Genomic DNA, 15,051 nt, shown 5'->3' with positions numbered 1-15,051 from the left:
TGAAAACAGCCCATTAGAGTTTTTTTTTTTTTTAATTATTTGATAAAACTGTATTTTTTTTCTAGCTCCATAGTTTTTGAAAATAAACTAAATGTAGAAAACTTTGTGGATGTCCACATACTGTATGTCTGTGGCTACTGCAAAGATAGGGTAATCTTTTTGCTACAATATCAAACTGTGGGTACCTTATAATAATAATTATTAATAAACAGTAGATTGACAGGTGGTCTAACTATTAAAGATTATTTAACTGCTAGCAAGTGAGGAAAATATCAATAATAATGTCTACATTTTTTAAATAGTTGGTTTGAAAACTATGAATGAAACATCATGGGTGGCTTTTATAAAGCTGCAACAGATGTTCATAAAATGTTGCAGAGGATTAATAAATACTCTGGCTAGTAAAATGGTTAATAAAAATAAAACTCCAACTTATGTCCTGTTTTACTTACTGTTTACTTTTACTAGCTGTTTGGTCCTGGTTAAAATATGTCTGTTCACAACATTAACTTTGCACACTGAACAACACTGCTTAACTATACCCACAGTTAAACTATTATGACCATAATGGGCTTACCAATCAGTAAAAAAAAAAAAAAAAACCTTTATTACAAAACAGCTATAACATTTGGTAATCACCAAATAATACAGAATAGAGTTTAAAGCATTAATTGTTCATATAAAAAGAACTGACTCTTATCAGCTATGATTCAGTGCACTCAATTAAAAATAGTTTTTTTCAGAAATAATTATTTCATGTTATACAGACTAATGACAAAATAACATAATGATTAGTCAATTAATTTTCCAGTTTCATAACTGTAAAATAATTATTTACTAGAGTTCACTTAAGTATCAGATTATATCTTATTAAAAATTCTTATTATAAAATGTAACCAAATTGTGCGTTTAACTTTGTGGCAGCAGTTTTGGCATGGCTTATCTCTTTTCCAGCACGACCGTGTCCGTGTTTATAAATGACTGTTTATAAAGAACATTATGCCTCAGTCTGATGCCTTATTGGGCCTGCATAGAGTCCTGGCTGTATCGCCATCGAAACACCACCTTATCACCCCACTCTCTGGGATCTCCTCTGTTCTTCAGGCTGTGGGGCCAATTCTTTTTCAGTTTTTGTAAGGATATGTTCACCAGTGCCATATGGGAGTGATGTTCATGTGTTACTTTGTTTGGGTGTTCATATACTTCTGGACTCTTTTTTTTTTTTGTACTGTGATTGAGTATTTTAGTGTACCTGGCTGCGGCTCAGGAGTTAGAGCAGGTTCTCTACCAGTTGGCTCCTCCAGTCCTTCCTCAGCCAAGACACTGAACCGCTAATTGTCCTCAGTGCATCCACTGGAGTACGAGTGTGGCTTGACAGTTAGAAAATGCTTAAAGGCTTAGAATAAAGCGCTTTATGGATGTGCTTTGAGTGCTCAGTTAGTGCTATATAAGTACCAACCCATTTACCATTAATCCGCTGGTCTCCGTTCCTCTATTGAGCTAGATATTATTTCTCTGTATTTATTCTTTTGCTTCATTTTTATTTTTGAAGCTAACAAGCTTCGCACGCATGCTTACACAAACACGCACGAATGCCTGCTTTGTCTGAATAATGCGAATAATCCATTTATTAAACAGTTTTCTTTATAATTGAAAAAAGTCACGCTTGCATATCTTTCTTATTTACAATGAAAACACTTTATTTCATCATGTTGTATCATTTCATTGAAAATAAACAGACCAGTAAAAAGGAAACAATACAGTTTGAAATTGATTTATCATGTTCTTTGTGGCATACCTCCAGCAAAGATATCGATTGAATGGCTTTTTTTTTAAAGAGTCCTTCCTGTATATCATGAGGATATTGTCATTCGTCATTACACATTCAATTCAATGTTTACAGTAAATATGAACACAAAAAAAATCACAAGTCTACAGTAGAGTTGTGCCATACTGGCGAACAGTTAAGATAAACTATCAAAGAATCACTTGCATGCACGGTTTATTGTCTACATAGCCTGGATTAAAAGAGAGCAGTACAGGACATCAAAAGCACTGAGAGGGAAAACATAAATCTTCTCTAAGACTGTGCAGCTGTGTTCAATAACAAAGGTCTATGTTAAAAGCTTTGCATTACACATTGTTACAGAGGTTATCCTTCGATATGTGCTCCTAGGACATACAAAATAGTCAGCTATTAGAAAGCACATGGCACATATAACAGCTAAGAACTCTTGAAGTGATATAAGAGCAATAATATTATAATTATCATCATCATAATAATAGTATTATTAATAATATAGCAATAGGTGGAATCTTCCATCTTTATGTCTCTCTACCTGATGTTACAATATTTTACATACAGAGTAATTACATTTGTATGATGACTGTACATGGTACTTCAAAAACACTAACAGGTAACTCATGTTGATGACTCTGAACATAAAGAGGAGAAAATAAATTAAGGCCTGATTTTTTTTTTTTTTTTGTTCCAGTTTAAGATTCAATTCCAGTTGCTTAAAAAAACAAAACATCCAAAAAAAAAAAAGACACAGGAATGAGTTGACAAAAGAGACAATGTATTATTTTTGTATCTCTGAACTTGGTGAGGGTCACTCACCTCAGAACTGTTTTATATTGTCAAGAGAGAAGACACGAATCTCAATGTGGAGGCCAGTTCTGCACAGCTCACGGTGCTGGTTAAGTAAACGGATCATAAGCTGTTTGCTCCTTTCCTCTCTGAATGTTTTATCCCTTTGCTATGAGCAAGCCATTAATTAATCCAAACTCTATGACAACGTGGAAAATTGAATCTCTGTGTTTGTCATCTTGTCCACACTTGACATGACGAATGATATGAAAGCTCTCAGCTGTAGTCCGTCCCCTCTCTGCTTGTCTCGCGTGTGGATCTGAGACAAGAACCAGGGCTCATCAATAAGCAATGTGCAGGCTAACCATTAGGGACAATCTCACTTGAAGAAACTTGGATTGTACAAGGTAACGAAATGCACGACAGGTGTAGGTGACAGAGAAAAAAAACCCCAACTGACTGACACAAGCTAGATGTTTCTGTAAGATCACTTTAAAAGATGGAGGGTGCCATGCTCTTAAGAATATGCTTTTAAAAATTCTGCTGACTGAGTAAGCATCGTGATGTGTTTGTTTCACCCCCTTTTCACCGACGGGCCACAGAGTTTAGTTACCCACTGGAACGAGACAGCAGCTCACCCGCTGGTCTAACCTAAACGCACGTCTTGTTGAGGTCAACCTTCACTGGCAGTGGCCCTGCTTCCTGGATCTCCTCTGATTGTTTTACGGTGACAGCGATCACGGGACTCAGGTGGTATGGGTTGACCTTGTGGGCATTTTCCAGAAACTCTTTATCTCCATTGATACTCAGCTAAAAAAGATACAAAGAGTTAAAAAAAAAAGGGGGGGGGGGGGGGGGGGGGTTAAGAGCAGAAGTTCACCTACAATAGAATATAGTAAAAATATCATACTGGTGTATAACCTGACAGTTCTAGTAATAGGTTTGTGTACCGCTGTAATTTAAAAGTCCCTTTTTCAGACCTCTTGCAAGGAAGAGAATGCACACGTCTTTGAGGTTTGACAGGACCACACAGCATCAGTGGTGTAAAGAGGAGACAGGAGTTTTATCTGTATCATGTTTTTTTTTTTCATGGATCTGTTGAAACAACTCATGATGATTTCTACTGTGTGCGGCATTTCAAAAATCGTGTGGCATATTGAAATAAACAGTAACAAAGCAAAGTGACACGCACCAGAGTGCACAAGACATGTGTGATTATTCAGCTGCAGCCTGGTAGCATGTTTTAACAAGATAATGAACAATATATGGCCAATGTGTAACAAGGCATAAGCATGATTCATGTGACAGACTGTAGATGAAGTACACCCTCACATGTCTGTGTAGGTTCTCAATCATTCAGGTCATGTAGTCTCAAGAGCTTGAAAAAAAAAAAAAAAAGGCAACTGGACTTATCTAAGAGGCTTAGTTCTAAAACCAAAAGAGTCTCAGGGATTTAAACCCTAATGGGGGTTGTCCCTGTGGAGGTGGTTGTTGACCCACTATTAATCATGTGCATCATCACATGAGCCAAGGTGTGAAAAAACAGTGTGGGTCATTACCACCAGGGGTTTCAGGTGAAACCACTGTGAGACCTTGCCCCACCCTATCATGTAACCTACTGAGGCCACCTGAAGTAAGGTGTGAATGGGGGTTGAGGTGCTTGGGAAGGGATCTCAAGACTTCATTGTAGGTGGCTGACAGCTGGTGTCATAAGCAACAACCTCTGTTCAATGGTGGCGGTTCTCAGTGGACACAGATAGCCTCTTTTACTCATCTTTCAAACCATCTGTCTTCCCGGACCAAAATGTGAACATTGGCATCCTCGAAAGAGTGTCCTTTATCCTTTAGGTGCAGAAATACACAGAAAGCCTCTTGGATAAGAGGTGAAACATCTTCAAAAACATAAAGAAGTCTAGTTGCCTTTTTATTTTCAAACTCTTCCCTCACATGGCTACTAAGGGATTTAATCAGCTAAAAGGAAAGAGCAGAATATGGCATGTTAGCTATTGTGGATGGGAAATGCTGATAAGAATCAGATATTAAAGCAATCTTTATTCTGCCTTCCTGGAATGAATGCAAGATTCAGCATAGAAGTATTCTTTTTTTTTTTTTTTTTGCACAGGTCTGTGTTTCTTTGAAGATGTCCTTAAGGAGGCAGCGCTAAGATTAGAAAACACAGGTGCACTGCCCACTCAGGCAGAGCAGGTGAATTCGCCATTTAATATTGAGTCATTTCTTTTCCAAATGCATACCTGTGTCTTGATATGCTGCTCCGGTGCAGTAACGAGGCTGGCACAGCTGAGCCACAACATCACCATGATAGACAGGAAGAGACAAGCAGCTAAAATCCACCGCGGAAGGCCTGAACGTCTGCAGAATGAACAAGCAGGGAGAGAGCAAAGAAGGCAAGAGACGGGGAGTGAGAATGAGGCGGGCTAGAAATACTAAGAAGGTGATCATCAAGTCATTATCAAGCAGAGCTAGCCAAATTATAAATAAATGCACTGCAAATGTTCCACAGACTTAAATAGCATCTCTTTAATGTAATCAAAGGATCAACAAGGTATTTTTGCATGCTGTAACTCATTTACTGAATATATTACTTTGAATTTATTTGAGTATAAATTATCTACAGGTCACATCAGTGTATGGTACTATATTTAGATTCTTGAGTTGAAATAGCATGTATACGTCTGTCTTTGTCAGTTACGATATCACTGCAAGGTCAGGCAGTAAAATGTGTGGATGAATCTGAAAACGTTTCCGCTGCCAAATACTACAGTGATATTGTAGCTCTGTTAACTGTGTTAGATTAGCTCTATCAAATAAGCTTCAAGTGTATTTATGCTGTCATTAAACTGTAACCGCAAGGACCATTCGTGCTTTGCTTTAGATACAAATATTCATAGCAACATAAAGCACAATTTATGATAAGCACTCTGCTTAAGTCATTTAATTCTTAATTTTCCACAGTGTAAGTGTATATTCAGCTCACCTTGACATGCAGCCAAGGAAGTCATGTTCAACCGCGGGGTCCTCTGTGTGCTGGAGGGGGTGTTTCCCTTTAGCTGCAGCTTTGGGTGCTCCTTTTTCTCCGTGTCCCCTCACACCTGCTACAAAAAAAAAAAATACACATCAGTTATTAGCGGAGACAACTATAAATAGAATATTGCAGAGGCATACATGCACAGTACAAGCGTGCAGAGTGTGGGTGCATTATGGTCTAACCGTGGGGTCTCTGGGTGTGGGAGTGGACCTGAGGCCAGGGTTTGTCAGCCACACTGGATCGAGGGGCCTGCAGCTCAGGCAGAGAGTACTCCATCTCTGGCTGGCTCTGAGGAGAGGAAAACAACAGCAGAGGAGCTCCAAATAAAAATAAGTGGTGGGAAAAGTCAGAGCAAACAGACAGAAACACCACATAATACACCCAGCTGATAGTCACCTTGAGGTCAGAATAATAATGAAAGCTTTTAACATTAAGTTAATATTGGTGTGGATTTTAACTTTGGACACAAAACACCTGCTTTTCTTTTCGCTCCTTCATACAAAGATTTGAGATTCTTATCTAATTGATACAAACCTACAGCCCTGGAGATGGAAGGGATGATGTGAAATTGCATTCAAGGACATTTCAGCCCTTTAAGAGTGCCTTGAGCCATCGGGTGAAGGTACAGTCTACAAACCCACACCCTATTAATCACGCAGGCCACGGTGAGGTTCTCAGAGTAATGAGAGAGTCTTTTTGGACTGAATCTTTCTCTTCTGTTCAGTAAAAGTTCACTAATTCATACTGGGGCCTCTAGCAAAATGATAACTGTGTTTTCTTCTAATTTTCAGTACTTAACATTATGCAAAACCTGTACGCAGTCATTACCATCCTTCTTATTCCCCCAGCAGTTCAATATGTCTCAGTTTATTTTTCTCAGTCACCCAAATAAGTTTACTAAAACCCCTTTTAGTGGGACACCATCGCTGAAAAATGGTTTTTAAAACCACATAGAGAGCCTGCTGTTACCACTGCACTGTTGTGTGTTTCATTATGTGCACAGTGTTTTTTGGTTCCCCGGGAGAACTCATTAAAAGAGGATTTTGCCTCCCCACTGCTGACCCACCCTCCACTATAACAGCAGCTGTAGTCAGTTGTAACAATACCATTGCTGGCCTCAGCAACAACACACTCTCGCACACCTACTTAGAACAGTACAATATATCCCAGTGGAGTGTCATCCTCCCAGTTATTTATCGATTCTGATACTTAACCGGTTCAGTGGGATTTGAAACCTCTTACCGTGTCTAACACTATAATGGGGATTCATTCTCAGTTTGTTCATTACTTTATTTAGGAAATGAGCGATCTCTTAACTAGTAAATGATTTCAATCACTTGTCCAGAATAACAAAGCACTGCGACAGACTGCAGTCACTTTGGAAACATGGCCAACAGTTTGTTTTCCAAAACACTTAAAATCCTCTAAATGAAAGAGTTTATTTCACACTTGGGTTTATTACTCCTAGACAGCAATGCTTTCTGATGGAGTGCATTGAAACCACATGCAGAACCAGTTTAAATTTTATGGAAAAAGTAAGGCAGATGTGAGAGCGATGACTCTCATTTGCTGCAGACTGAAGCGAGCAGAGATCTGCATCTGTCATGCATTATGAGAGTGAATGCAAAAAGGTGCTTGAGCTTACTCCTTTTTTGGCTGAGTGGGGCCCTGGGCACAGCCTGTTATTGCTGTTTTGGATATAATTTTTAGAAAATTTAATGGCAGATCATATTAAGCTTGATTACTCATACATTTCTGTATAAGTTTAAAGTAAGGTTTAGGAAAAACTATTCGGTATATTAGGGTGAGGAGATCAGTCATCAGGGAGGGGAACAGAGCAGAGCTGCTGCTCCTCCACATTGAAAAGAGCCAGTTGAAGTATTTTGGGGATGTCTAACTGGGAGGGAGACCCAGGGCAGACGTAGGACAAACGAAAGATTATATCTCTTGGCTGGCTTGGGAACGCCTCACTGTCCCCTCAAATGAGCTATAGGAGGTGGTCAGAGAGAGGAAGGTCTGGGTATCTCTGCTTTTTTTTTTTTTTACTTGATTGCTCACACCCTTTGTTTTAGTTTCTAAAAGACATGTAGTGCTAAAGTGCAGAATGACAAGGTATGAAAATAGCTTTGTTTCTGTAAAATAAAGCAGCCATTACATGATACAGTGTGGATTTTCTATAATTATTTATTTCTCTATTATTTTGTATTAAGATTATCTGCTGTCTGTTGTCACTGTTTGTTTTGAAAATGCGCATCTAAGTGCGGATGACTCACTTACAGCGGATCAAATCTACCTGAACCTAGACCCCCCCACACACACACACAATCCACACTCTCTGTGCAACACTTCTGCATTTGCCCACCACTGGGGGCCACCCCATAGTTTAACAACCGCTGGCATACAGTATGTGTGCAGCTTGTGTGCAATTAAATAATATAGGTAATTGTAGAAAAATAAGTCTGAGTCAGACTTCCTTCAGACACTGTTATATCACCAGTTCTTTGTGTTCTGTTCAGGCTTTTTCTTTAAAATTCATTCGGGCATAGTGACTAATGCAGTAAGAAACGGAGCAGTGCCTCCTCTTTGTATTCACCGTACACCGAGTTTAATTTGTTTTGCAGGCCATCTTTCTCACAAACCACAGCTCAGTTGGAAGAGGTACTTAATCGATTCACTTTTGTTTCAAACACTCTTCTCCTGCCACCTTATCGTGGGCTGAGCTGTCGAAACAACAAGGTGGTGGTGAGAAAGGGTACAAAGGCTGTCCTTTGCAAGCATTTCCTTAAAATTACTAGTTTGTTTTAGTTTCCCTTCAGTGGGGGAAAACTAATAGTTGTGACCTAAAAGTGATTTGCTCACTGCCACTAACTGGTTTCTGGTAGCTTCATGCTCATTTTTTTATGATGCTTGTTCATATTATTATCCTCACAGCATGATGTCACAGAAAGACACACATAAGCTCGCTGCATATAGTCAGCTTATAATGGATAGCCATGTCATTTGTATTTCAGGCAGCGCTGGGCTGCCCCCCCCGTTCCAATCCTTAGTTGGACTTTTTCTGTTGTTTCAACACTCAGAGAGTCAATCTGTCAAAGTTGGTGGCGGTTTGCCAGCTGCCCACTAAACACAGGCCTGATAGTTTTCTCACTGCCTCTTGGAGCCTGCTGGTTTCCCCCTGCTGTTTCAGTCTGCATGTCACTGCCATAAAGAGCAAACATCCATCAGCAAGTCCAAAAGAAATGTTGGTAATTTCATATTCTGTGCTTGCTGCATCCCTATATATGAGCTGGAGAATTACAGCCCAGCATGCACACACATTTTTATAACTAATAGTGAATTTCAGCATAACAGATAGTTCTGTGTTATACAGAAGCCTTTGTGTGTATGCGTTAGAGTACATAAATGCTATCATTTCCCACAGAAGCCTTTAATTATGCAGCTATAACTGCCATTGAAGTCACTTATACAAACAGGAAAACACTTGGCAGAGATGGTTTTTGATTTTGGAGGATATGTTTGGGTAGTCTGGTGGTTAGACAGACCCAGTCTTATTTTAGGTTTAATGTCGAGTTGGTTTACTGTGTTGACTTTAACAAAAAAATGGCATTCACTGCCAGAGATACACAAACATCTGAATTTACTCTTTTCAATATCAGAAAAAGTAATAAATGCTGGATCTGAATCCAAATCTGCATCTAAAGATACACAGTGCTGCATAACAAAAGGATTTTTTTCAAGTCAGCCAAGGTCATCACATACACACATGACCTCAGCTGCCAATGCAAAAACACTTGTCAAATTCCAAAAATTACCCATGAGTATTTTCTTTGTCACATCTAAAACCTTATTCTTCAGGATAGTCTGTTCTCTCTGAGAATGAGTTTCCATCCCGAGGTGGTTATCAAATATGCATGGCAGTGAGGGAAGTGACATAATTTAAAAGGAAATTTATAAACAATTAAAGCCCTGTGAGAAGAAATTTGGCTCTGGCTTTCTGAATTCAGCCACCTTTTCTCCACCCCGCTGTGTGCCCTTGCCCACTCAACCTTCACAGATGCACTGACTCTAAAATAAGCTGTGAGATCTGCTGGCAGGGGCGCAGGCTCTTGAGAATCGTATACCAGAGGATACATTTCACAGTCTTAACAGGAAGGAAGCAGAGGTTAGCTCAAACAATAATCTATAAGGGTCTGCTGGCTTGTTTTAACCTCCAATTAAAAACATATGATGCGTAAAATCACTGTCATTTTATATTTTTTCACCACCAGTGGGTTGAATGCTATATATATATGTACTCTGCAAGTTAGCCAAGATTTTGCAGAGTGCAGACCATTTACTGTGTGCAAACTAAAATATTCTCTGTTTCCTCTTATTTGGTATTTTTGGAATGGACTGAAGAGTTGATGAACACAGAAAGAGGATTCCCAAAGACCACCTTTTTGATGATTTTGTGTAAATGCTTGCATTGTTGCCTCATAACAAGAAGATTTTCTTTAATTTAAAACTTTGTCTCTACATTTACATTACAATATGTTCAGGGTATCCTCCATAACCAACCTTCAACCTGGTTTCTTTCTAACAGCCAGCAGGTGATATCTCCTACTTTTGCAAAAAGAAGTCAGACTGTACAGAACTCTACGGGATCTATGACCTTAGTAAACACTTTCCTGATGAGTTCATGCGGTCCATCGCTAGTTTTGAGTCTCAGTAATTTCAACCATGATATTTATTTAGTAAATTATGGTCCTAATTAGTGTTCTGTCAGATGGCCCTATCTTGTGATTGGTAAGCTGTGACTGTATGAGGATGCTATAATCACTCCTTTTCTTAGTCAGATCCATCCTGCTGTTGTCTTGTTAAAACACTATATCCATCCTTTATATACAGTCTATGGCATACCCTGTCTCCGAGTGTCAGCTGGTCCTACCTGGAAAACCACAACCTTGCCATCATCGGCCTGCAGGTAGAAGGTCCAGGTGGAAGAAATGAAGCTCTGAGCAGAGCTAACAATATCATTGCACCAGCTGGATACAGCCTCCATCACAGAGGGTGGCTTGGGGCGGAGAGTCATGGCCCTCAGCTGCAGAAGAGAGAGCAGGGCACTTTGTTATGAGGGACAAAATTGACCATGGTTACTTGTGCTTCAGTATGTGCATGCACTTGTGTTTTTAACAAAGATATTAATATTCAGAAAAGCTAAGTCAAACTGGCACTTATTAGCTGTGCACGTCTGTGTGTGCCTCACCTTCCTTCTCTTGATCTCAGGTTCAGAAGGTTGGCTGGCACAGCCGGTGCTGCAGGCCTCCTGCTCCAACAGTTTAATATATGCCTCCTGGCATGCTGTGAGGGAGGAGGGGATGGGGGTCAGTAGTGAGGCATGACAGAATATATTTGTTGATTTTAAAAAAATGCAGATGAAGGGGTTAAAAGAGAAAGGATGGGCATAAAAGAGAGTGGGCAAGAAGGACTACAGTCAGCTGGGCAGCAGAGAAGAAGCAAGAAAACAGATAAAGGTTCTTTTTGTGGGAAGAAAGATGAAGATGCAAGAGAGATGCAGAGAGACGACTCACTCCACATTCCTGTTACTGAAGCAGGAGGTAACGGGAATCTGGACAGCAAATCACATTATTGATTTTCAATAAAGCAGTTCAAACAGAGGGAACAGCGTCAACCCCTCAACCCCCAAATCCCCACCCCACCCCCACTCCACCTCTGGAAAAAGCTGAGTCTGCCAGCTTTCAGAAATCACTGCAATGTTTACCAGAGCATTCGTGTTCAACTCTTTGACGTTGCTCTCCAAATTTTGTTTTCGATTCAAAATGTGTTTTTCGACAATTATGAAAACAAAAAGTCGAGATAAAAGAACGATTGTGCTGCGTATTGTTTGTTTCGCAGTGAAACCCTTGCCTTGCGTTGTCGTGTATAAACATCCAGCACTCCCCTGTTGATTACTGTGGTGGCTTTTGCCCTCATAACCACGCCGTGGCGTGTTCAGCTCTGTTCAGGATTACACTAGGTAACAAATTTCCACTTTTGTCTTGTCTTTGGGTTTAAACTATGTTTTCCTAGTTCTGTACATGTAAACAAACTAATAACTTATATATATATATATATCCCAAAACTTTGCTTTGTTTAAAATATTATATTATATGTTTCATTTTACCATATAATGCCAGTTACTAGTGGAAGTTTGAACCTTTTTTCAAACTGTTTTCTCTTCAAAAAATGAAAAATCAAAGCTGAAAAATCTACTAAAATTGTAAAAATCCAGTGATAGATAGATAGATAGATTTGGCACAGCTTAGGGCTCAGCTGCTTCAGCTTTACACTGTAATATCACCAAACTCATTCAAACAAACAGTCCAATGGACAGCTTGACACACTGACTCACCTCCCTGACACTCCTCCCTGCTGGTATTAAAGCCGGCATTGCCATTGACAAACTGGCAGATGGAGTAGAGGCGACAGCCACGGTGACAGGCATTCATTATGGAGTCCTAGCAGTGGGACAGAGATGGGGGGGGCAAAATTAGAGTTGTCTCCTCTAGTCTTGGATAAACTCTAGATAACCTTGTTAGGAAGTATGACATAGATGGGCTAAGGCATCTCTTAATGACACGGTGCAGCTGTTATTATAGCCTGACATAAACAGTTTATAAGATGCTTTTAATTACTGCCCAAGAAAACCGATGGTAATGAACGAGTTCCATAAAAACTTTTGCTGGATAATGTGGTAGTGAGAGCGGAAGATGCACATTACTGCAGCTTTCTCTTTATTTTCTCTGCAAAATAAAGAAACAGCGTCCTCTGGTGGCCTCCCTGGGAACAGGAGAGACAAAGAGATTTTCTGACAGCGACCGGTTTATTACAGCCTTGAGCGTTTCATCATCTTTACTGCGTTTCCACGTTGATTCAGAGGGAGAAGAAAGGGTGTTTATCCCAAACCGCGAAAAGCTGCCTCATAGTTTGAAGGTGAATGCTTACGCAACATCTCTAAAGTAACTGTCTAGTATGATGGCACAAATCTCGACATTCATGCAGAGGTTTTGATCACAGACTTCAAACCAGGTGACTGTGCTTTGCAGCTCTGCCCCTGCTGCCCTGCAGGGTGTCTGAACCACACCTGAAGACAGCAAAAGAGAGAAGGGGAGGAGGAGGAGGACTTGAAATCTAGGCAAGACTCGGAACCAAAGAAACTCACAAAAAATTTTAAAAAAGAATCACCACCATCTCAGTCCTGATCCCCTTCAGCCTGGCCTTGTCTGCGCCGGAGGATGCTGCGTAAACTGTTGTTAAATGTTTCATGGTTCACCAACGTCTCACTGCTCCACTACGCCTAACCTTAACAGCGGATTAGAGATGGTCGGATATTGGCGCAGTTTACTGCCTGAACTTACATCTAGAGACGAGCTAGAGACGAATCCAGTTGACTTCTTGGACTGGCCTTTAAGATGCAGACGAAAATAAGCTGCATCCATTTTTCGGCCTAAGTGTGCGCCGTAGCATCCCGGAGGATGCAGCGAAAAATCTAAGTCAGAGTGGTGCCCGTCATTGCGCACAAATCTAAACATGCTTATTTCAAGATTTATTACATTTTCGTTTGTTTACATTTGACTTCTGATGTCGATTGTAAGCTTCTGTGTTAGTTTGCATTTTGCTGCTGAAATGCACAACAGTGGGATTTAGCTGTCTGTTCGCTGCCGATATTGCGCTTTCTGCATTCTGCAGAGCCTACAATAGAGCGCACGGGGTTAACTTACTTTAGCGGGGCTTTTGTTTTTGATGGTGATCTGGCATTGCTTTTTGCAGTAATTGATGTCGCCCAGTTGGTTGTCAAACAGATCGGAAGACGCCGCCGCAAGCCCAGCAAGAAGCACCGAGAGCAGGGCCGAGAGTCCGCACATCCTGCCGCCGAGCCAAAGCATCTCAAATCCTAAAGAGAGCAGCGGAGAGTCGAGCTTCAAACCAGCACTGATGTCCCTTTGTGATAGCGCTGCTGGCACGGATGCTGCTGCTGCTGCTGCTGCTTCAGCCCGGGTCCTGTCTGCTGCTCCGCTGATCTGCCTCTGCTTGTGGCGTCACGCGCATAATCATCATCATCATCACGCACGCGCCGGCCCCCCTCAAACACTTACACAATCTGCAGAGCAGCCTTTGCTGCAGTGCATAACGTGGCAGTTGATACATTCATAAAAATGTAGCAGAGATAGTTGGTAAGGATCGGACTGTATGGATGGTCTCACCGACAGTTTGTTCCCGCTCGTTGTTACAATTATCAAACGGAAGTACAGCTTCTGATGTGGGAACATTATATCACATATAAGGAGAAATGACCCAGAAAGCCAATAACGTAAAAACTCACCGAAGAAGAACCTCGGAGTTATAACACATCGATTGTGGCTTTTTTTTTTTTTTTTTTTTGTCATTGTTGCACAGGTTACGTGATGCACTCTGTAACTTCCTTTTAAAAAGCAATAACTGAATAAGATGCTGGTTATAGGAGTGTTATACACATAGAATAAAGAAACTGAAGTTGAAACACAAGTGAAAAGAAGGCTAAAAGATGTACTCTACGTCATGTTTTTGACTCTTATTTTGAATGTATAACACTCTCCTGCTATTGTAAAACTTACTCATGTATTTCTGTTTGGTTTTTGTATCTAAAAATGATTCATTTAGTACTGATGGCTATCTATGTGTAAAATCTTAATGTAATGAAACAGATTGCGGGGTTGGTGAAAGTGAATTGAGCTACTCATCTGTCTCTGGCTGTAGGAAATCTATCCATCATGCTTTGGGTGATGCATGTGGGTAATAATAGTGTCCCTTTTTTCTTTTTTAATATTCATAATATTCACCCCGACCTGAGCAACGCTCCATTTTTTTAGTTTAAGGGTTAAGAGACTCACCTGCAGACTTGTTTTTTTTTATTATTATTCTCTGAATATTAGTCAGTATAACAGTGATTGTGTTTTTAGTTTCATGCACAAATTAATTTTGGTATTTTTTTTTTTATCATCCTCACATAGTGTCAGTCACCATAACTGTGAGAATGCAAAAGTAGTATTTTTAAGAACATTTTTCATTTAAAAAAATATCTATGTTGGAGATGTTTTTTTTAAAATATGTTTTATGAAATAATATCTGGATTAAACGAGATTCCATTATTTTACTTCTAGGCTGGGTTGTTGTAATTCATTACTATCAGGCTGTCCTGAAAAGCCCTCAGCTGATCCAAAATGCTGCAGTGACAGCACTGGCAGGGACTGGAAAGAGAGAGCATAGTTCTCCCATGTTGGCTTCTTTTCACTGACGCCCTGTTAAATCCAGAATTTAATTTCAAATCCTTCTTCATACATAAAAAGGTCTTGAATCATCAGTCCCCTCATATTACCGTGTCACCCCAATAGAGCAC

The 15,051-nt window shown here is 40.1% G+C and overlaps 1 protein-coding gene across 2 annotated transcripts; it reads right to left on the bottom strand.

The window, feature by feature from the left end:
• Positions 1-2,472: 2,472 nt before the first annotated feature.
• tmem59l (transmembrane protein 59-like) lies at positions 2,473-13,690 on the bottom strand. 2 transcript variants are annotated; one of them, XM_030727861.1, is made up of 8 exons: positions 13,397-13,690; positions 12,028-12,133; positions 10,882-10,976; positions 10,564-10,716; positions 5,819-5,924; positions 5,586-5,703; positions 4,843-4,960; positions 2,473-3,400 (listed from the first exon to the last, which is right to left on the bottom strand). In XM_030727861.1, exons 1-8 carry the CDS (start codon positions 13,559-13,561, stop codon positions 3,242-3,244), a joined length of 1,020 nt encoding a protein of 339 aa, XP_030583721.1. In that variant the 5' UTR covers positions 13,562-13,690; the 3' UTR covers positions 2,473-3,241. The 2 variants fall into 2 exon arrangements, with proteins under 2 accessions (XP_030583721.1, XP_030583722.1); XM_030727862.1 differs by having other exon boundaries at positions 5,586-5,700.
• Positions 13,691-15,051: the final 1,361 nt, after the last annotated feature.

Source organism: Archocentrus centrarchus, chromosome 4 (assembly GCF_007364275.1).
Source record: "Archocentrus centrarchus isolate MPI-CPG fArcCen1 chromosome 4, fArcCen1, whole genome shotgun sequence".
NCBI classification, from domain to species: Eukaryota; Metazoa; Chordata; class Actinopteri; order Cichliformes; family Cichlidae; genus Archocentrus; species Archocentrus centrarchus.
This window is presented reverse-complemented; position numbering and strand designations above follow the sequence as displayed.

What these genes read in the sequence shown, in the direction of transcription:
- tmem59l (XM_030727861.1), bottom strand. Translation starts at nt 13,561, where the DNA reads ATGCTTTGGCTCGGCGGCAGGATGTGCGGACTCTCGGCCCTGCTCTCG. An exon ending in CTGAGATCAAGAGAAGGAAG is followed by an intron (nt 10,717 to 10,881) that starts GTGAGGCACACA and finishes TCTCTTCTGCAG; the next exon opens with CTGAGGGCCATGACTCTCCG. An exon ending in CCACACCCAGAGACCCCACG is followed by an intron (nt 5,704 to 5,818) that starts GTTAGACCATAA and finishes TTTTTTTTGTAG; the next exon opens with CAGGTGTGAGGGGACACGGA.